This window comes from Athene cunicularia, assembly GCF_003259725.1.
Source record: "Athene cunicularia isolate RWA chromosome 1 unlocalized genomic scaffold, athCun1 chr1_part2, whole genome shotgun sequence".
Taxonomy (NCBI): domain Eukaryota; kingdom Metazoa; phylum Chordata; class Aves; order Strigiformes; family Strigidae; genus Athene; species Athene cunicularia.
The window spans coordinates 51,588,653-51,610,049 of NW_020799092.1; the positions used below are offsets into that span (position 1 = coordinate 51,588,653).

At 35.4% G+C, this 21,397-nt stretch overlaps 1 protein-coding gene across 25 annotated transcripts in view; it reads right to left on the minus strand.

Annotated features, from left to right (window-relative positions):
• Positions 1-300: 300 nt before the first annotated feature.
• NRCAM (neuronal cell adhesion molecule) overlaps positions 301-21,397 on the minus strand; it is a 115,382-nt gene continuing 94,285 nt past the window's right edge. For 10 of the 25 annotated variants that reach the window (XM_026868053.1, XM_026868052.1, XM_026868061.1 and 7 more), the window contains 7 exons: positions 21,100-21,165; positions 20,455-20,580; positions 19,291-19,443; positions 14,860-14,991; positions 12,425-12,503; positions 6,608-10,603; positions 2,557-2,669 (listed from right to left, as the gene is read on the minus strand). In XM_026868053.1, the coding sequence (XP_026723854.1) occupies positions 8,761-10,603; positions 12,425-12,503; positions 14,860-14,991; positions 19,291-19,443; positions 20,455-20,580; positions 21,100-21,165 (2,399 nt within the window). In that variant the 3' untranslated portion in view covers positions 2,557-2,669; positions 6,608-8,760. Of the gene's footprint in view, positions 2,670-3,237; positions 3,296-6,607; positions 10,604-12,424; positions 12,504-14,859; positions 14,992-19,290; positions 19,444-20,454; positions 20,581-21,099; positions 21,166-21,397 lie in introns of all 25 variants that reach the window. The other 15 variants (XM_026868063.1, XM_026868060.1, XM_026868062.1 and 12 more) reach the window with 8 other exon arrangements.

Here is a 21,397-nt window from a genome sequence, read left to right on the forward strand (position 1 = left end):
ATGACTGTTTTGGGTTTTCTTCTATGCAGAAATATGACTAAATAAAGCATCCATGGAAGTAAAATGTAAACTGCAGGAGATTTTAGTGGGAAATGGTCAGACAAATTCACTTTTTTTTCAAACAGTAGCATGTAAAGATATGCAACTGTCCATAAATAATTTGGCTGCAGTACAAAAAGTCCTATAACATCATGGGAGCAACTTCTGCCAGAGTCATTTCAGGCTTTTATCCACTTTGAATTCCCAATTTCATGGTGAATCAGATGTGATTTTTACTGCTAGTGTAAACAGAACAAACAGTGAAATTTTAAAACCACATTTATTTTTAATACAAAATCTGTTGCACTATTACAGAAGTGAGCCTGTATGTTTACCCCCACATGCACAGATAATTCAGCATCTACAATTAAATAAGAGTAAAATTATATTTCTTTTTTTACCAAAACCATTGGCAAATCTTACTAAAAATGTTCTCTTTGTGCTTTGTAATCAATGTCTGTAGAATTCATTTCTTATTTCGGTTCCCATTAAGAAAACTGATCAATAGAAAGCTTGAAGGTGTGAAAGAAGTTGATTACAGCTAGCTTACATTTGTGACCGCTTCAGTTGTGCTTTACCTATAATATATACATGAAAGCTGCAAGGTGTACTATGGTCTAATGTAATGCACTGGCAAAAGCTCTGAATGGTTCAGTTAGGAATCTGCAGTAAATAAGCAGAACAGTTCACTATTTCATTTTCACAGCAAAAAAAAAAAAAAAAATTTAAGTAGATGCTTTAAAATACCATGCACACCATTGGCTATAGTACTTCTTACACAGTACAACATAAACTGTCTTGTTTTATTTGTCTGTAACACCTAGAAGCATATAGCATCTACGCTTTAAGTGTATTTACAAATTCAACAAAATATCTACATATAAAAAGCTTACTTAAAATTAAACTTGATGCAAGTTATGAAAAACCAATTTATTGGCAAATGAAACTGAGCATTCCTTCAACCATAGGTTGTTATAAAAATTTATATTTGGAGGTAAACATTTGATTGATATAATATGCAAGAAAATAATTTTGTAACCAATAATGGTAATCCTTTACCACTAAACCGTATTAGCACTTGTCAGATTGAATTCTGTGGTTCTGAGCGCTAACCCCCACAGTGCTTCAGGGTGTTGATAATTACAAAGCTGCCACACACATCAGGCCAGGACACAGAGGGAAATGCACTCTCACTGGTGTAGTCAGCTGGTTTGGTTTTTTAACAGTTTATTTTAAAAGAGCTTATACTTTGCTGTGTTAGTAATTTAATTCTGGTTGTGTCTTGGTTTCGGTTTTGGTTTTTTTTTTAACCTTCTAAGGCCATGAAAACATGTTGTGCTGTAACTGTCTAGAAAGCATTTATTTTATTTTTAAGGGAAAAAAAATCATAGTCTTTGTGTAATTTAAAATGTTTAAAACCTTCCATTCTTAGCACAACAGTTTCATAACACTTTTTTTTTTTTTTCTTCCACATTTTTACTTTATTTGGCAATGATAGTAGTCTGCTAATCACAGTTTACTGCACCAACTGACTTAGTAGTACAGTGCATTATGGAATGCATATTGTATAAAGGCACTGAATGTATTTTGCCCTGTGTTTTCTGGAATATTTTATCTCATTTTAAAGTTTTTCTTTCAGTGACTGTACAAATTCCAAAATGCATTGCAATGCGTATCTTTTATGCCCTAAAATCAATCCAATGTGTTTTGATGTAAAAATAGAACACTGTACTGCTGTAATACTTGATAGATTAAAAAGGCTATAAAGTAATAGGAGCAAAGAGCAGATAATAGGGTCTCATTAAGCATCAGCAAATGCAAGTGTCATACTTAAATCATTTAGCAATTATATACTGTACATACTGTTCCTAACTGTCTTGCAAAAAGACATATGATAGCTAGACATTAAGTCACCAATTTCACAACAATGTCCACAAAGACATTGAAGTTCTATATAATACTACTATAACACTCTGACAATGAAAATGGAATTCATACCCAGGGATTCATCTGAGGACTGCATGACAAATTGTCAAACCATGTTTTTATAGTGTACACGAGATTATCTGTGAACTGTGTAGCATTTTTTTCCATGCATTATACTGTATTTTCAACAGGAAACAAAATTATAAGTCAATGTTATTGTGTCAGTTGCTTCTAAAAATAGTAAAAATACCCAAGTTTTGAACAAAATTTGAATTTTGTATTTTGATTCATACTAACATACCACTTAATGTATCATTATGTTGTATAATGGGATGGACCTGCATATTCTCATAGCATAAACATCTTGTGGTGAGGAGCTCCGTTACCTGCATGTTCATAGTATGAGAAGGAGGATGTACAAGTGCTTTAAACAAACTGAAGATACAAGGGGATCAAGTTCTCTGGGTTACACAAATGAATTCATGGCATTTACAGGAGAAGGAGCCTCAGAGCTTTCATTTCCTTCGGCAGGTTCTTTCTCTTTTTTACCACTATATTGTCCAATAAAGGAGCCATCCTCATTGAACTGACCATTTACACCTTCTCCATAGTCAACTAAACTATCATCACTGTCTTCTTTTTTCACAGTTCTGTCTGAAGGTGTCCGGCTTCCTTTTTTTAGAGGTTTATGGTCCTCTGCATCACTGGAGACACAAACAAACAAACAAAAGCAATTAACTGGTGTATTATATATTAAGACAAAATCAGTCATGCATGCAGAGTTTATAAAAAGAATGTGTGCAGCCCTATAATCCTTTAGTAAATCCACATCACATTGAAGAGACAAATCAATATGATGCAGTTGACATGAATTCATGGTGTAGGAATGGTTTAAACAGAGAATGTCTTCAGTGGAGGGAAGGGGGTTTTGGATTCTTTCTTTTTCTCCCGTCGTGCATGACTTTTCAATGATAAAACCTGTGCCCTTGGCTTGGAAGCAATTTAGATGCAACTGCAAGCATTAAAAATTGGGTTGTAAAGTTATAAAAAAAAAAATATTTATTTGTTCTCCAAAAGTAACAAGCTTATGATGTGCTGTGAAGTTAGTCTGTTAAACTTCTTAATTTCTTTGACTCCTTGAACATGAATGAAGAATGAATTTGGTTAAATGAAATATACTGATTTTCTTTACTAGTATAAAGAAAATAGGTGTGCTGCATTTCAAATCGTTTGTTACATAATGCAGGCCAGACTTGCAATTTTCAACCTTACCTTTCAAGAGACCTACATATTCCATTAAAAGGGTGCAGAAGAAACAAATGAAAATAGCCTAAGAAGAAAAGCAAAGTCCATATCCTGATAGTGATCAGTATTTTATCAATAATAATTTGCTCTTAAAATTGCTAAACATTTACTGTATACAAGGAAAGCAACAATTTAGCTCACAGTAGCTACAGCTGAGCAGTTAAGAGCATGCTTAGTTTTTTTCATTACTTATCAGATCAACCTCCTTATCCTAATCTGTAACTGACAACATGTTCTGACAGTGCTGATGGTAATTCGAAGCACAACAGAAAGAGGAAAGGAAAGAAAGGCAGGGAGGAGAGATCCCTGTAGCAAAGTACTGTGGTCTTTCCCTTATCAGTAGAAAAGCTGCAGCACCATCAGCATCCACAAATAAATTCGCAGCTGTGCTAAGCTTGTATCTCATGAAACAGATGTAGCTGGGCTCTTTTCAGAATCCTTTACACTGCACTTCAGTTTCAAGATGAAGATTTCGGCAGCAGCTCTAAAGCATTTCCAATTAAAAACCACTATTGCCAGCTGTACTCTTGGGTGCAATTATTTACCTTGTCTTAAACAGAACATGGGACTTTATCTGCGTATAGGGTACAAAAGAGTAAGTGATTTTTGTTATTTAAAGACTCCCAGCTTATGGAAAATATAAAGAAACATGTATAGAATATCAAGGAAATAAAAATATATTTACAATATCCACAATATTAGGCTGAATATATATTCAAAAATTATTTTAACTGTGTACTTCCCCAAAACAAATACCTTAGTTGTTCCAATAATTATATTTTCTATTTCTTTTATAATGAATATCTTTGAACACCCAGAGAAACCATCTATATACAGCACATACAAGGTCACACAGATTATAATGTTAGCTACAAATGCCCTGTTGTGAAACATTTCACTATTGCTAGAAAACCATTACACCAATTTTCCACCTAGCTGCTTCTCCTCATCTCATCACCTTTTTTTGGAAGACTCCAAGTTATCCCATTCTAAAAGAAGTACACCTCTAATATGCATATACTTACAGAAAAAGCATACTCTATGCATAAACAAGAAAGAAGTGGTAGGAATATCTATCTTATTAACATGTAAGAAACCCTTCATGTTTAAAATACACAAGGGCAGAAACTCTTGACTCTGACCAATAACTAAAAACAAAGTCTGGACTTTGTTTTTAGTTATTGGTGTGTACATGGCCTGAAGACAAATATTGTATCATTGATCTGTGCTCACTGATATTGCAAACATACAGGCTAGTAATATTTAAAAGACGCTACTCCAAAATGTCAAGCATTCAGCAGCAAAGTGGAAATGTTTATAACACCGCAAACACAATCAGATTACAGAGACATTACTGAAGAGAGTTCATTCTGGAATGACCCTGTATTTAAAAGGCTGAATATAGAATTGAGTTTTTAAAAGTCACATGCAGTTCAGTTTCTCCACTGCCCTCATCAGAGGCCATTAGAGTCATTGTAACAGGTTATACAAACCAAATGAAGACCAGCCCATCACTTTAAGTAGTACCAGGTCCTATTCCCAAAGAAGAATGATCTGTAGTGCTTCATGTTTTCTGGGTAACAGCATTTAGTAAAGAACATTGCACATCTGGTTTGCTGTTTAATTTTAGATGAGTAGCTTCATAATTGCTTACACCATAATATGCAGGAATGAAAACAAAATTGCATCTGCAACACATTCCAACCGGTCAAGAAATTCTATGTGAATATTCTGAGGTGTGACCCTATCCAGTGTAATTCACTAGGCTGGAATATACACCAAATAAATAATACACCATGACTTTACTGAAAAAAATCCACATTTTTGCGCTTAATCCAATATAAAACTCAATTTTGATGTATAACTTAGATAAATCATGTGTATGGGAACTCCTGCTCTTAGGGTCTTCATGTTTGCATTTTTGAAAACTAAGTTTATTTATAAGCCAACCAATAAAGAAATACACAGTTGGTTGCATTGTGTCTGTGATTTTTCTGTATTTTAGTAAGGATGCAGATTCTACTGTCTGTGCAATTAAAAACAAATAAACAAAACTGCAGATTTACCCAGAAGTGTACCTGAACAGCTGGTGTTAGAGCACAGTTATAGCAGATGCAAAATTCAAACCTGAATCTGGGTATTCCCTCCCTTTTTGTACTATGCAAGTCCAGAAAGAAGTTCTGCCAGGACTGACAGCGGAAAAAGATGTGGGGTTATCCAGGCTATTTTCCACTAATTGTTCAGTAAAGGAAAAGGAAATACATGCCATGATACCCTTTATTCTTTATCAAACTGGATCATGACTCTTGTATTAGCTTAATACAATGTTTTGGGAGGAAGGGAAAGAAACTGAGGAATAAAAACCAAAACAACAAGAAGGAGAGAGGGAAAAAAGTGAAGACATCAATGTTTTGGATGGCACTTTTTTAACCCTGAGGGTATAAAGAGAGAAGGGACTCTGGTGCTCTGGGGAAATGGATGTATATTCGGTTTACTGCCAAGAAGCAAAGTGCAAAAGTCGCTAAATTGCATTATGAATATGGATACCCAAAGAGCTACAGAACACTCTAGGCCATAGAATACATAATAATATATTGCAAAAACATGTTAAAAGCCATAAATTCTGATACAATATCTGCAAGATTTGCTGATCTTGCCTACAGTTGTTCATAAAACTATTCCAAAATGCAAGTGGGATAGGTCATAATTTATTTTAGTTTTTGTTTGTGATTTTGTTTGCTCTCTTTTATACTAACCTATTGTAATATCTTGAAATGAAAAATAAAGTACAAATTGGGCTAAGATGACAGTGGAAAACTGAAGAAGTTTTTGAAATATGTTGATGTATGCGGTGCATATGATTAATAGTAAGACGGTAAGTACTGTGAGGGAACAAAACCAGAAGTAAGAACAGGTATGAATTTCATATCAGATCAGACAGCCATGAAAGTTAAGTCTAGGGATATTTTACTATTTGTTGTCTTACAAATAAGTTCCCTGCTACTAGTTTTTTAGGGATGAAAGTTGCTCAGTGAAGCCTGCTATGTACCAGTCATTTTGATAAGTACTGCGATGTACCACACACATTTCTTACCCTTCTAGAAAGAACAGTGAATATTAAAGCATACTCTAAAAGCATGATTTAAATATTTTTCATAAATAATTGCTAATATATGAACGAGTTTCTTTTTCTTCTTAGTTTAATGAAACAAACTTGCAGCTAGTAATTAAGTACAGAAGTGACATTAACATGTGTAAGTGCAAAGTACAAACTCTTTTGTTTTTAAAAAAGTACTTCCATTTCACAAGGTCATCAGTTATTGAAAGAAATATGTACCTTGAAATCTCCTTTCTTCTTTCAACTTTTCAATTTTTCTTCCTTAGATATGGGTACATGCAGCAACCAGTCAGAATGGGGAAGACAGTTTTACGATGCCTCTGCAGTCCAGCAGGCAACTAGTTCCCACTAAACTTTGCCACATTCATGGACATGCAAAAAGACTCAATATATGGTTAGCAATATACCACTTTTCCTTATAACACAACCGTCAGATGAAAGGGAACATAAAACAAACAAAATGGGTAAAGCATTCTGGGCTATTGGACACAGAAAGAAGATGCAGAAGATGAAAACTGCTGGCAGTAAATTCCTTTTTCTGGGCCCTCAGGTCAACAGCCCAGAAATACTTAAGTATAAGCAGTCACGTAAAGCCACAGAAGTACCTTACACCATGGTTTCCCTGCACGTTTCAGAAGAACCTTTGCCCCAATGCCTAACAGTTTTCTGCTCACGCTCCTAAACTGACAGGACTGTGCCGATGAAAAATGTTTTCCCTATCCACTTACGCACCTGTATCAATCTAGACTTCAAACCATTTTACTATTTCTTATTTAGCTAAGACATAAGAACATCTATATCAGTTTCCTGTGACGTTTTTCTTTAGTATCTCTGTAATACTCAATCATCAGTCCTGGCAGAAGCTGGAAAAATTTGTAAATTAAGCTCTGGCTTTAAATGGCAAAGGGTTGAAAAAATTATTGTTAGTCAAAGAGCCTGACTCACTCCTTGTGAAAATTTTAAAGAAAAATCTGCTTGAAATTCAATCAAACTTCCTGCCTTTTCTATTTCCAGTGGAAAATTACACAAAGCACTGATTTAAAAAGTAGTGACACTGATGTTGAAGAATTAAAACAATAATAATTAAAGGAAGCATGTGTGTGTAAATGAGGACACAGTAAGACCACTGCCAAATCCAACTGGACTATTCAGAGACAATAATTCTTCAGGCAATCCATGGACATCATCTCTTGTGCTAGAAGGAACCAAGCTTAGAATTTGTGCTGAGGCACAAATCATCGCTAGGTCTCCCTGGAAACACACCTAAGCTGCAATAAATCTTGAATAACTACAAGAGAAAAATATACTATTGGAGTTACAAACTATATCCTCATTGTTAATCAACCTGGAACAAGAAGGAAGAGTAATATATTTTCTAGCAATCTCAGAACTCTCTACCAACCATTTCCTGAAAGTCTCTCATAGCATATTCAAGAATTTCAAGGAAAAATATTGTGTGTATGAAAATGTTGAAGAGGCAAAATAATTCAACAAAATGTGCAAACATCCTGCACTACCACACTAGCAGTCCTACCACTGTAGTTGCCTTGTCCTGTTTGATCTTAAGAACATTTTGCAGACAGCAATGAGATGGCAGACCTCCATACTTCCTGTGAAGTTAACTAAGAAATGCGTGCTTGCAGTCTCTCCCTACCCATGAATCCACAGGCCTGTAGATGCTGTAACTTCTTAATTTCTCTTGATTTAGGGTCCAGGGTGGAAATTTAGGCTGAGTTATACACCTACACTGACCTGAACAGGATCTCTAAATAGTCTTTAATTTTAATTTAAATAAACATACATTTGTGGAACTTCTGGTATTTCTTGCAGTTTCTTGTTGTAAGTATTGACTGTCCAAAATTTACTATCTCGGTCTTCTACAATTTAGGAAACCATTGGGATTGTAGTGCAATCAGTGTGCTACAGAGGCACTGTTTTCCCTTATTATATAAAAGTGCAGGCATGCCTCCTGTCACGGGAACATAGTGTCATTCTGTGGTTCCTGAAACACCTGCATTTCCTAAAACATTATTTCCTTCGCTATACGGACATGGCAGGAAAATCTGATGTTGACTGCTTCTGCGGAAGCATGGTCTTAGATGAAGTTGAAGAGTGCAAAACTTCAAACAAGTCCAAGCCATCTCAAGAATACTTCGAAGCTTAGAAACTGAATGTGACAAAAACCTCCCCTGAAATTGAGAGCCATGATTTCTCTAGAATATCTTAATTAGTCATTAGGATTTAAGTAATTTACCATTTTAAATCTTATTTTGAAACAACTAATTTTCTAAGCATTGGGCTTACTTGTCCAGAAATTTCCAAGTCTTTCACTCTTCCCAGTTCCCGAGAAAGGAGGAAGCAAGTCTATGTTCTTAGAAAGTTCCTCTTGAAGGTCTGGTGTCTCTCTGAAAGTGAGGTGTCCTTTCATACTTGGCATGAAATGATTGTGAGACCTTATACTTTCCCCTTCCTCCTTTAAACTTTGGAGGAGAACGAAAGGAACTCAGACACTTGTGAGGATAGGAAAATGAAGAGCTTCCAACAGAGCTCTTTTTTTTCAGCTGACGTAAGGAGTGTTTGTGTTCTGAGAAATCCTTCATGATCTGGACCAAGGATTCACCAAACAGCTTGCCACCTCTGTATGGTAAAGACAACAGTTTATATTTTAGATCTAGCGAGGAGGTCCAAGGACGTAGCCATATAGTTCTCCAGGCTACAGTGAGGCATGCCATATTTTTAATGGTGAGTCTAAGAGAATCCTCAGCTGCATCATGGATAAAATTAGCTGCAATTTTACATAGCCTGCGTTTCCTCTGCATGGCTCCAGATGAGACCCATTTCTTTTTGAATCTGTCTCGTTTTTCCTCTAACCATATTAGTAATGCTCTAGAAGCATAAGTGCAGTAGATAGACACACCAAGCTGGGCTGCAACTAGCTTGAAAGATCTTTTAATTGCTTCCTCAACCTTTCTATCAGTAGGATCTTTAGGGAGAGCATCCATATTAGCAGGCACTGATAGTACAGAATCCTCAGTAACCAGTGCTCTGTCTACTTGAGGCAAGGTCCCCCACAAAGCAGCTTTATCCACTGGAAAAGGATAGAGCTTATGTAGGACTGCTGGGGCTTCATGCTTTGCCTCAGGATTACTCCAAATCCTGCAGACAAGATCTTCCACTGCTGAATGAATAGGAAGTGCATTATCTACCTTGCCTTCTTGAGAGGGTATAGGCAGTTCTTCTGAAGCACATTCAGATTTGAAAGATTTTAGCATTAACACTCTCTTCATGTGCTTGAACAGATAATTCTGATTCTCCATGTCAAATTTACGCAGAGGATCTGGTCCTTCTCGGTCTTCTGTAGGGTATTCAGATGACACTCCCCCATCTTCAGTGGATGATTCAACCTCCAAGGCCTTGTCAGCCTCAGATTTCTTCTTCCCAGAGGCTGTATGATCTTTTAAACTATTCATATGGTCAGACTCGAAAGTTTCGGAACTGCTCCCAGTTGCTTCTATAGGAACCACTGGAACTTCTGTAACTGGTACCCTGGGATGCTTTACTGAATGGGACCTAGCCTGTGCCACAGAAGTTATACTTTGTCTGGCTGCTGTCAAAGCATCCTTTAAAACAGTAGCTAGCTCAGGCAAAATTACAGATTTCATTAATGAATTCTTTTCACATTCGGAGAAGTGAGTAGTAGTAGAAGGTCTTACCTTCCTGTGGTAGGAGCTCTGAGTGTCTTCTGAATCTGAGCTGTAGTCTGGGGTCTGGCTGAACCAGTGCTGGAGAGAAGAATGCTGCCTTGCCAGTGAGTCACGAATTGAGTTGCAGCTGAGGGGTTGCTGGAAAGGGGATGGCTGTCCTGCCTGAGAATCTGAGCCCTCCTCCGACCCCATTATCTGTTGCTCAGAAGCATGATGTCTAGAGTCATGCCTGTACTTCCATTCGTCTGACCCCTTTTCCTCTTGGCAGAGGGAAGCAGAGACAGAACTAACCCTTGTGAGCTCTGAAGACTGCCTAGCCCTCCTCCTGGTGTAGGAGGTCTCTGATCTGGTGCTGGAGTATTGATCCCCTGACCTTCTGAAGAAGCTGGATCTGTCAGATCTCACAGACTTTGCTTTTGTAAAGACAGGGTCTGCTTCAGGAGAATTGGCACAGCTACCTTTTCTTTTCTTTTCCTTGTCCAGTTTCTTTCCTGTCCAAGCAGACATGGACCTGAAGTGATGAAAAAAGTTCAAAATACTCGAATTCCTAGATCTTTCAAAGATTACTTTTTTTTTTTTCTTTTTTTCTTCAAGGGAAACCCTATACCCTTTGTCCTCAAAGAAGCACTGCATCATGACCAGTGCCATGTGAGGCAGACAAACTGGGAAGTGAGTGACTGCAGTGATGCTGGGCTGCAGAGAGGGTGCCAAGATATCTTCTGTGATCTGACTGGTTGCTGCTGCTGCCCTGTCTCTAAGGAAAAAAGAGGAAAGCCCAATATAGACTAATTACACAGAAATACACTTTAGAAAGGAGTTTTTACATGGTACATAGGATGAGCTCTTTCATGTGAACAAGCGTGAAAGCTTGGCATGTATCTGTCCATATTCACCAGACATGCGGTGGATAAATGCATTATAGACTAATTTAATAAAGCACTAAGTGATTCTATAGATTAACTCAAGCCACTTAAATACGGAGACATAAATTCAAATCTTTCTAGAGGTCACACATGAAAGCAGGCTGGAATAGTCTTATTCTAGCCTGAGAAAACATGTATTGAGATCATATATTTTGTACAATCCTGTATGAAGGTCAGTTTTTGCTGCTGAAAGTTCTAAGCATCAAAAAACAGAGTAGACATAAAGGAGAACGCAAACTGGACTGCCTCGGAAAACTAACACAGTACTTATTTACCTCTGCTGCCAAATATTGCTTCACACTTCCCTTTTTATCAGCTGAACGTAATTAATCCATATGCACTTAATGCTGTAATAAAATACTATTCTGAACTCTAAACTAAGAACAGAGTATCGTGGGCTTTTTTTAAAACAAGAAAGAATAAACAAAAACTGCTCCGTGGCATTCAGAATTGTAAATCTATTCCAGTCAGATCAAAATGCACATTTCCCTTACATAAAGAAGCTATGGCAACAGAGTAGATCCTTCTCGAAAAAAACTGTTTTTTTCTATGTACATTTGTAAATGTCACATCTTCAAAATAATAAAGGGCTTTTACAATGCCTTTGGTAAAAGAATGCACTATAAAACCTATTATAACACCCATGTAAAGTGCAATGGTAATGACATATCCAGAAAATAATGATTTCCTGTACTAATTAAAAAAAACACAAATAAAATGCTACTTATTTAATAAGCTATACTCATAATTATTATACGAACAGACTAGTCAAGGCATGCTGTTTGTGATGCCAGGAGATTCAGCTAGACTACATTTACAATAAAAGAAGAGACTTAAGAATAAGATCTGTGTTGCATGCTTTGAAGCTGCTTGCTATATATCTTTTGCTGTAATACATGAAAGGGAAATTTGGGGGTTTTTGTAGGACATTTCCTTCACCTCCATGTACAACATCATTTCCTTGTTATTGGATTAGGTGTTAGTACTGGCAGACATTTTAAATGCATTTGTTTTCCAGTCAATGTAACACAAGATTGTCTTTATTAGGCTTAATTAGAAATGTATTTTCAAAACCCATAATGCTAAATGTGCCCTAACTGAGAGGACACTGTATCTGGTATTTTAACTATGTGAAAGATAGGTTTGTAAATAAAGATTCCTCACTTTGAGACAACTGTGTTTGAACCTGGATTTCCCCTTGCGTTAGTGAATGGCTTATTCTAAGCTTGGATGTTTAATTTTTTTCCTAATGGTGTGGTTGAAATGATATTTATAGTTCTATAAAACACTGGATATAGAATCTTTGACAACATGGAAAGAAAGTTAGTTTTAAATTAGTAGGTGTGATATTACATAAAGTACATGTGTGATATGAACAGTGAACATGACAAACCACATCAGCTGCTTACCTGTATTCACCAAATGTTCCATCATCTTCCTTCATAGGCTGTATTTCTGGATCAGCATGTGCATCCTCCTTTTCCTTCACTAAAATATTTGAAATAGCAATTTTTATAATGAAACTGCAAGATGAGAAACCTTAAGACCTTAATTTCTCAAACTGATCACATCTGGCAGGAACGTGATCTGAATAAAAATAATTTTTGGAACTTGGGCCTTAGGCTGTTACATTTTTCTTCTGAAGGAAAAGATATATTAATAAGTTATAGAATTTTATTTTCACTCAAATCCAAACCACCATATTTCATTCTGCATTAGTAAAATTTTTTCTTCCTTTCATTTCTAGCACTAAAGAGAAAGTCTTGTTAAAAATCCTACTAAAATACTTTATTTATTTAAGTTATTATTAGAGCCATTGTTTATTGAAATCTGAATAATTTAGCTTTACTTATCCATGCTCCATATTTCCTCTTGATATGGAACCTAAATTTAACACAACTGTATCTCTTGCACATCCTTGTATAGGTTTAGTCATCATTCACTGGTGGGAAAAAATCCGCCCACGTAACTTGTCCCTATAAAAACCCCCTATGTAGCACGGTGTCCTTTGACACAGAAACCCACAAGCACCTCAGAAGACAGATGATTATAGAAGACATATATTCCTACAAATTAAGATTGTTGACAGAATTATATACTGAATTTTAGAATTATCTTTATGGTTCTTCCCTTTGCCTTTTCATTTCTGTTTTTCTGGCTACTAATCAAATCTTTCCCCTGTTCAGCAGATAGTTATATAATATAATATACAATCTATTTTCTTTTACTCTGGTAATTTCTGCACTTAATTTGTGTATCATTGGTTTTAATGCTATCATTTAAGATGATATGAAACATTCCTGACATTATTTTCTGAGTCTGTAATTACAGTAATGCATACACCTTGAAATATATCTGGCTGCTACAATTTCATACGGAAATAATATATTACTTTTTTCAAACCATAGGCAATCTAAAAATGACATGCTAAAACTATGGCAACAAAGAGTTAATAACTTTGTGCTTGGCATTTGTCACTATCTCTGGAACAATACATTTGCAATGACACAAGAAATACAATTAGCTCCAGAGCCACTGCTGCAAACAAGAGTACGTACTGAATCTGGAAGTCTTATATACAGTCAAGGTCTACCTTTATACATGTGTTTGTACATTCATATGTGTGTGCACACAAAAAAATTAATACCTTACATCTAGTAATTCTACAGAAGCAGAGAGAAGAAGGGAATAGCAGGGATCTCCGCAAAGTAATAACAACCTTAGCATCCAACTGCCTTCTATGCTCTTACCCAAAGTGTATTTTATCCTCTTCTAGATGGTGGCTCACTCCAAGTCCTCCCCACTCTTTTCAGTTTCATCACTTCACTTGTTTCATTCTCCTAATTTTCATTCTCTTTTCTCAATTCTCTCCACTAGGAATCACTTTTCCTATATCCTCTGTAATATCATTTTCTCTTTAAAAAATCCAAATAATAGGAAAGAACCTAAGATGATGTCTTCAGCCTGCCATTCAACTCTACGTAACACTGCTCCTTAATCATCTGTCTTCATGGGCATAGGCGGTTGGAACAGGAGCTTCTCTTAATTACCTTTTGTTGTCACTATAAATCTTTGCTCTCTCCATAAAACTATTAAACAGTTAGATTGGGCAAAGTAGGATTCTTGTACTTAATAAGGTGATTTTATCTTCTTATAAAAATAATCTGCTATGCTAAATTCAGCTATAAAAGATTTGTAAATTATAAAATACACTTGACCATTCCTAGGCCTAATACCAAAAAACCCCCAAACCCTAAAATGAAAAACTCTTACAAAGAAAAAACTTACAGAAGAATAACTGAAGGATGGTAACTTCAAATTTAGCTGGAAAAATGCAGAGGCTGAAGATGACACAGATTGTGAGAATGAAGGTAACATATTTGAGACAAAATAACATATGAAGGGATTTGTCCTATGAAATGCATTCCTAGTACTTTAAAGTAACATGGTGGGTATGATCTGGTATATGTTTCCATACTTTCTGACCAAATAAATTCTAACTCAGCTCATTTTAGTGGGTTAAACCCATCTGCATGAGACTTCAGAAAGTGGAGTGTGCAGTACTGGCAGGAGGACCAAGTATGTCAAAGAAAGCTGAAACCTCTCTAGAGAGGTAATGTAGTAACGTGATCCTCCAGGAATGACAAATACTTTTCTTATGTTTAAATGGATTGAGGTTTTCTACCAATAGGCAGATTGCTCCTGACAAGTCTACCAAATGATAAGACGGATTTAGCATATATAAAGTGCAAGTGTAAACCAGCAGCAAAAGTAATTTCTTTAGTAAACTTGTTTTAATGGGTTACCAATAGATGAATTCTAGTCTCATAGTTATGTATTGTACCTGGATATTTGCCACCCTTATTCCTCCTTATGAAGCAAACAATCAGTAGAATCAAGATCAGAAGAGCAACAGCACACATAAGACCAATGAACCATCCTTGAGTAGCGATGTCTATCTGCCGACTTGCCATTGCTAGAGAATAAAAGAAGAAAAATGAGGTGTTTTGCTGCATTTAAATGCTATGCTAATTTAGATAAACAATAGCCGGTATATATTGTTCATTAATTAAGGAATAACATTCACTGTGAAAATTAGTATTAAGAAAAACAGTCATACTGTATTTTGTGAATATTTTCATGATTCAAAATGTTTCCAAGTACATGTGCATAGAACTTACTTTTGAGTGTGTAAGAATTCTGCCAACATTTAAGCTTAGAAACTACTTTGCAAAATCTGTGCACATACTACATTGCTTTCCACAAACCTCAAAACTATTCTAAATCATTTTATATTAATTAAAGTACAGAAACAAAATTGCAAATGATAATTCACACAAACATGTCAATTGCATTCTCAAAATTAATAAAAAGCTCATTAGCTAATGCACTCCTATCAGTCTGAAATGGGGAGACAGATGGGTTATTCAAGGCCCTACCATTCAATTTCAACTAAAAATCAACAATGAAGCATCCTTTAAAGCCTTATTAAGCACCACATTTTCTACCTCATCCTACAATTTATCATGATTGCCATGATTTAGCATTAGTAAGGACTTAACACAGTGAAATTGGGAAGCCTTTCCTTGGCATTGTTTCTCTTCAAACAGTGACTCTAGATGGAAGATAATGTAGCAAAATACACAGGAAATACTACAGTCACTAATAAGGACAGGAATTATCTGTGTGGTCTGGGGACTGGATCCCTCCTACTGGTCTCCGACACGGTAGGAGGATTTTCCTGGGGAGGCTCATTTTCTACTCCCCTGTTTGGAAAGACACTACAGGCAACTGGCCTCAAAATTTGCTGTTGAGAGAAAGCAGGAAAGGTGAGAGAAGTTAGGGATGTGTGCTACAGACAGAAGACAGTATGAAGTGGAGGAAGATGTACATCCATCCAAACCTATCTTGTTCATTCTTCACCTTCTCCTCCAGGCCCAAAATCCAAGAGTTTGAAACTCTATGAAGAGTTGCCCAACAGACTTCTCTCTGGGAAACAACATTCACATTTCCACTTGAATAAGGGACATGCAAAACACTTCCTATGCATAACTCATATGGAATTTTGGTTCAGCATTTATTACTTTTTTTTTAGCTTCATGAGAAAAATTACCAGATTATTCACAACCAGTACATTACTTAGAATTTTAGTAAGGATCAATAATACTTCAGAACTCATCTTAACAGACACTTTGCACTAGGACCAGATTATATTTGAGAACTTCAGCCAATCTCTTTGTTAGGATGGTGTGAGTACATCAGCTCTTATGGCACAATATGTTTCATCCATATCTGCTATGGAAGGTCTGTAGACTTGCTTCCACTGAAGTGGAGGGCGCAATGCATGAATAGCTTTACATACAGAAATATGGAAGTCCCAGGGCCCGGTAAAGATTTCCACCTCTCCATATAGAGAAGATAAGCTTTTAAGGGAAGGCGCATAAAAACACATCAAGGAGAATTTATAATATATTCAATGAGGCATTGACTGTTTTCTAGCCACAACTCCAGGTGATACAGCATAAACTGTTCTCCTTACAAAACATGTTGGATGACAACTGGGAACAGTCCTGCAGGCGCTGTGCCTTGAACAAGACCTGAGCCTAGCTTGGCAGACAGCTAACTGACAAGAGGCTGCACTGGGCTGGCAAGCAAAGTAGCAGTAAAATTTAACAATATTCAATCATAGGCCAGAATTTAAGCCCATGTCTTGAAGTTATTTACTAGTTAAGACAGAGGCTGAGACAGCTAGCTTGGAAACATCAGCTTTCAATGGTCTCAGATTGCTAAGTGTTTTCCATGGAATATATGAAAACTCGAAGTACCTCTGATATCTGGAGACAGTACCTACCCTCCATTCCATATGGAAGACCAATGTGTATTCAACTTCAGAAGTACTGTGCTAAAATTAGCCCTTTATTTTGCTGCCTCTTTTTGGTACTGGGCAAAGTTATCACTTGATTTTCATTTAAATGAATTAATATGCCTGGTTATTGTGGAATTGTGATTAGGAGATTTCTCAGTTTTTGCTTAAGAATAGGCTTTCTGTTATTTTAGAAACTTTCTTATATGCACAATAATTTAAACTAATTTTGCATTAAAATGTCTAGATGTTACATAAATATAGAGCTTATATACATATATATTTACACTTCATATAAAATAGTGTGTTTTATAAAAATATATAAAATTATAAACATAAAAGTGGCGGTGTTAAAAAAGAAAATCACAAAGGCAATCTTCATCTGAATTATAATTAAAATAAAATTTTGTTTCCACATTAAGGTTAAAATTTTTGAGTTTTGCACTTATGCATTCATAATAAGGCATTAAAGGTTGTGTAATGCATACTGTGACAAAATGCAAAAGCACATTTAACATTCAAATGTAGTAAGAAATCGCATCAAGCAAAACAACTCATGCATAAAAATATGCAAGATAGATGGGGAAGAGTAAAGATGAAAACTTACTTATGCAGCTTCCTGTATCTTTAACTTATTACATATCCAGCAGGAAAGGGTTTCTAGTTCTCAGTGCAACTTTAAAAATGGCACAACATTTCCTGCTTACACTAAGCAAATTATCTGCTTCAGGCAGAAAGACATTTACTCTTGATGAGCTGCTAAGGCAGGAGTCGATGTAATACACTGTACTAGTATGCTCAAAAAGATACACCTGCACGCTAAGTAGATGCTCTATAAGAATGCTTGTCAAATAAAAAAAATGTGGCAAAAGCTTCATATATGAAATATGGCAGTTTAATTCCTAATTAAGGACATATTCCATATTTCAGTATTTTTCTATTTTCCACTTTATTTTTTTGCAGTGTTTAAAAGCTTTGATCTAGGCTGAAGACAGTGTGGCACAACATTTTTCTGTAAGAAATATGCTATGTATGTAATTTAATGCTGGACACTGAACATTTCTATTATCAAGAAGCAGAACAGAGTGCTTTTAAATTCCCATATTCCTTAACTACTCAAGGACATAAGCCAAGGTGATACAGTACATACAGGATTCCTTATCTACTGGCTCAGTATTTTTTTTGTGTAGAAAGATGACTTTGGGAAGGTTTCCATTCAACGTTGTTTTGAATTATACTATAGTCTTGATCCTTGCTTTACTGCTGCTTTAGGCTTTGGATGTGTATTTGCATAAAATTTTACAGATCTGCTTTTAATACCACTAGATGTCTCTGGCATAAATAAACTGTGTTTAGCCCATACATATTTGCTTGGCACTGTTATTCAGCACCATGTTTTCAAAGTTTTCCTGCAACACGATAAACTGTGAACAGAAATGGAACAAAACAAAGCAAAAAATTATGATTTTAGAAAGTGCTCACTTTCAACTGACATACTTATTATTTACTTTGTTGTCTGACAATTATTACATATTGTTCGAGCATATTTTTATGTTTAAACTACTTTCTTAAATCATAACATTCTGGAGTTGGTGAGGCTACTGCTAAGTAACTATGCACTGACCAAAACACTTGGAATGAGCAGAAGTGGCTAGAAAATACATGACAAATAATAACAGCTGACCAAGAACATGCTATGATGGCAATGACATATTCAGCTTAACATCAAAAAACTTGCAATAAAGACTTTCTCTGAGTTAAATGAACAAGCATCACTGATTTACTTATGAAGAAATATGCCTGAAGTATGTACGTAAGGAACTTAAACAGCCTTACTGATTCACAGGATATAGTTGTGACATCAAAATCTATACAAAACCAGTATATGACAGGAAAAGAAACATTTATAAGTAGGAATCTCTTAACACTGGTATAAATAGATTACATGAGACATCAAACCAAATCTGCACTTCTGATTATGCAAACATTTTAGCTCAGATTTTTTATATTAAAACTGATCATATACAGATTGTTAGCTTTAAAAATATATACTTGGCTCTATTAAAGTACACATTATTTAAATACAGCCATCTAATTATATTAACTGAAATAAAAGAAACAGGTCATCTTCAGTGCACAGTACACAGATGGGGGAGTGTGAGCAGTGACTATCTTGCCCCTAATATAAACATCAGATAAGTAGAGTGAATTGAAAAGATTAAAACATGCATAATTTACATGATAAATGTGTTTGCATTATTTAGGAGTTTATAAAATAATTCACATCTCTCTATAAAAAGAACATGCAAAGATGCTAGCCACAACATCTCTTAGCTAGAAGCAGTTCAATGTTTCAGCACTTGGTCTACCACAACTCTGACTACGACACAGAATTGGTACAGTGTGCCTCACCTGGACCTGTCTCAAACACATCCTCTGAACTCCTAAAACCAGACAGGCCCTCAGCACCAACCCGGACTTTATATGCTGTTCCTGGGGTTAAACCCTTTAACACAAAGAAGCTTCGAGAACCATTTACAATTTCTTTTTTCCAATCTTCTTTGCCTACAAAAATTTTAGGAAAACAACATATTGGAATTTTAATTTTCTCTGTACTACTGAAAGTTTCTAGACAGAATACTATCAACAGTTACTTGACTAAACTATGGATTGACTGAAAAAAATAACTGTTCTCTCAAAAAATAATAAAATTACATAAAATTATGATTTCAAATAATATATTGCATGCAATATATCGAAGAAGACACTGCACATGAATTATGAAACTGTTTTAAACATTTGTTCCATTGTACCGGAGAAATATTATTTTCATTTATTTTTTTGAAAGGCTTATTGCACTTGCAATTATAAAATACATTGTCCTGGTTTGAGCGAGTAAACCTATCTCTCTTACACCTTTTTCTAGTATAGTCTCAGCTGCTCCTGTGACTAATGTCTGGAAAAAATGCATTTGTATTACAATTTTCAGATTGGTCCTCTTTAGTCATAACTTCAGAAGGGTGGAATGTTTGAATAGAAACATCTTGATTGAATTAGCTAACAGTGTTTTAATTATTACTGGTATTATCAAAGATTACAACCTGTTTTTATGTCAGTAGAAGTACATAAGTTGGTTGATACTTTAAGGTTTAATTTAACAAAGAATATTGTTTTGATTTACTCTCTTTTTTTTTTCCCCCTGAATGGTGTATAATTTAGGAAATCCTATTTTATGTATTCTATTTTAATTTAAGTAAACATTTTTTACACATGTAATCACTGCATGATAAACAACTTCATGCAAACTACATTTTTAGAAGTTCATGTTCAAAATAATTTATAAAATAATACAAAGGAACAAAGGCTGATATTCTATCTAAGCATCAAATAGTTGCTACACATTGCTGTTTATTAAAATTAAAATTATTTGATCTCCCCAATGAAATTAAAAAATCATTCTTCTAGACAGTTAAGAGCTACCATTAACACTGGGTCAATTTAGGACCACATTTACTATTAAAATCTTTGAAAATATATCTGAACACTTTAACAAAATTTAATGGAAGGGCTTCTTACTGCCTGCTACACCATATTCAACATAAAAGTTCGCATGATCTGGTCCCTCATACTCCCAACTGATATTGGCATAGGTCTCAGCGGCAGCTGTTGTAACATTTCTGATCCTTGGGTAAAGTGGTTGCACTGAATATACAATAGAAAAACAAAGCAGAACACCAAGTTGTGACTTCATACATTTAAAAAAAAAAAAGATTTTAAAAAGTTACTATGTTAATTTAGACCATATACAGGGAAAGTATAGTACAATTGTCATTGTTTCCATTACTGGAAATTAGCAACTAAAGTAGTTATTTGGTAATTCAATCCTAGGCAGTCACTACACTATGAAATTATAAAGTAAAATCTAAGTATTCTACTGAGCATGCCCTGTATCACAAAGACTGCTAAATACTTAAAAACAACCTAGTTGCCAAAATGCCAGAAAACATTATTTTTATTCATCTAGAAGTAAAATGCAGACAGCTGGAAAGTGAGAACATTGTCAGGGTAACGGGAAACGGTAGGAGAGAATGGAGTTACGAAGGTGGTACACACCTTCCTTTATGCCACGTGTCACTGAATGGACTGCAACTGCCTCAGCTGTAAGCCCTTATAGGATTTTGCCTCTATTGCATTGATAATGATAAAAAAGGAAGACAATACCCTTATAGAATGTTGGACGGACAGTGTGCATGACTGGGGAGGTTGCAAAAAGGATTTCTGAATATCCTTCACCATCAGAGATAGTAGGAAAGAAAAAATAAAGAGTAAAAACACTTTGCATCAAAAAGTAACATTTAAATAGTACAGTAAAACCTTACCTGTTAAATGAACAACACATGCACACTCTAACTTCATGCAGGAATCAATTAGTTTTGCTTGTTAAAATATGAAACAGCTAAGTGATCCACATATATTTGAAAACAACCTGAAGTATGTGTGTACTGACACCTTTACTTTC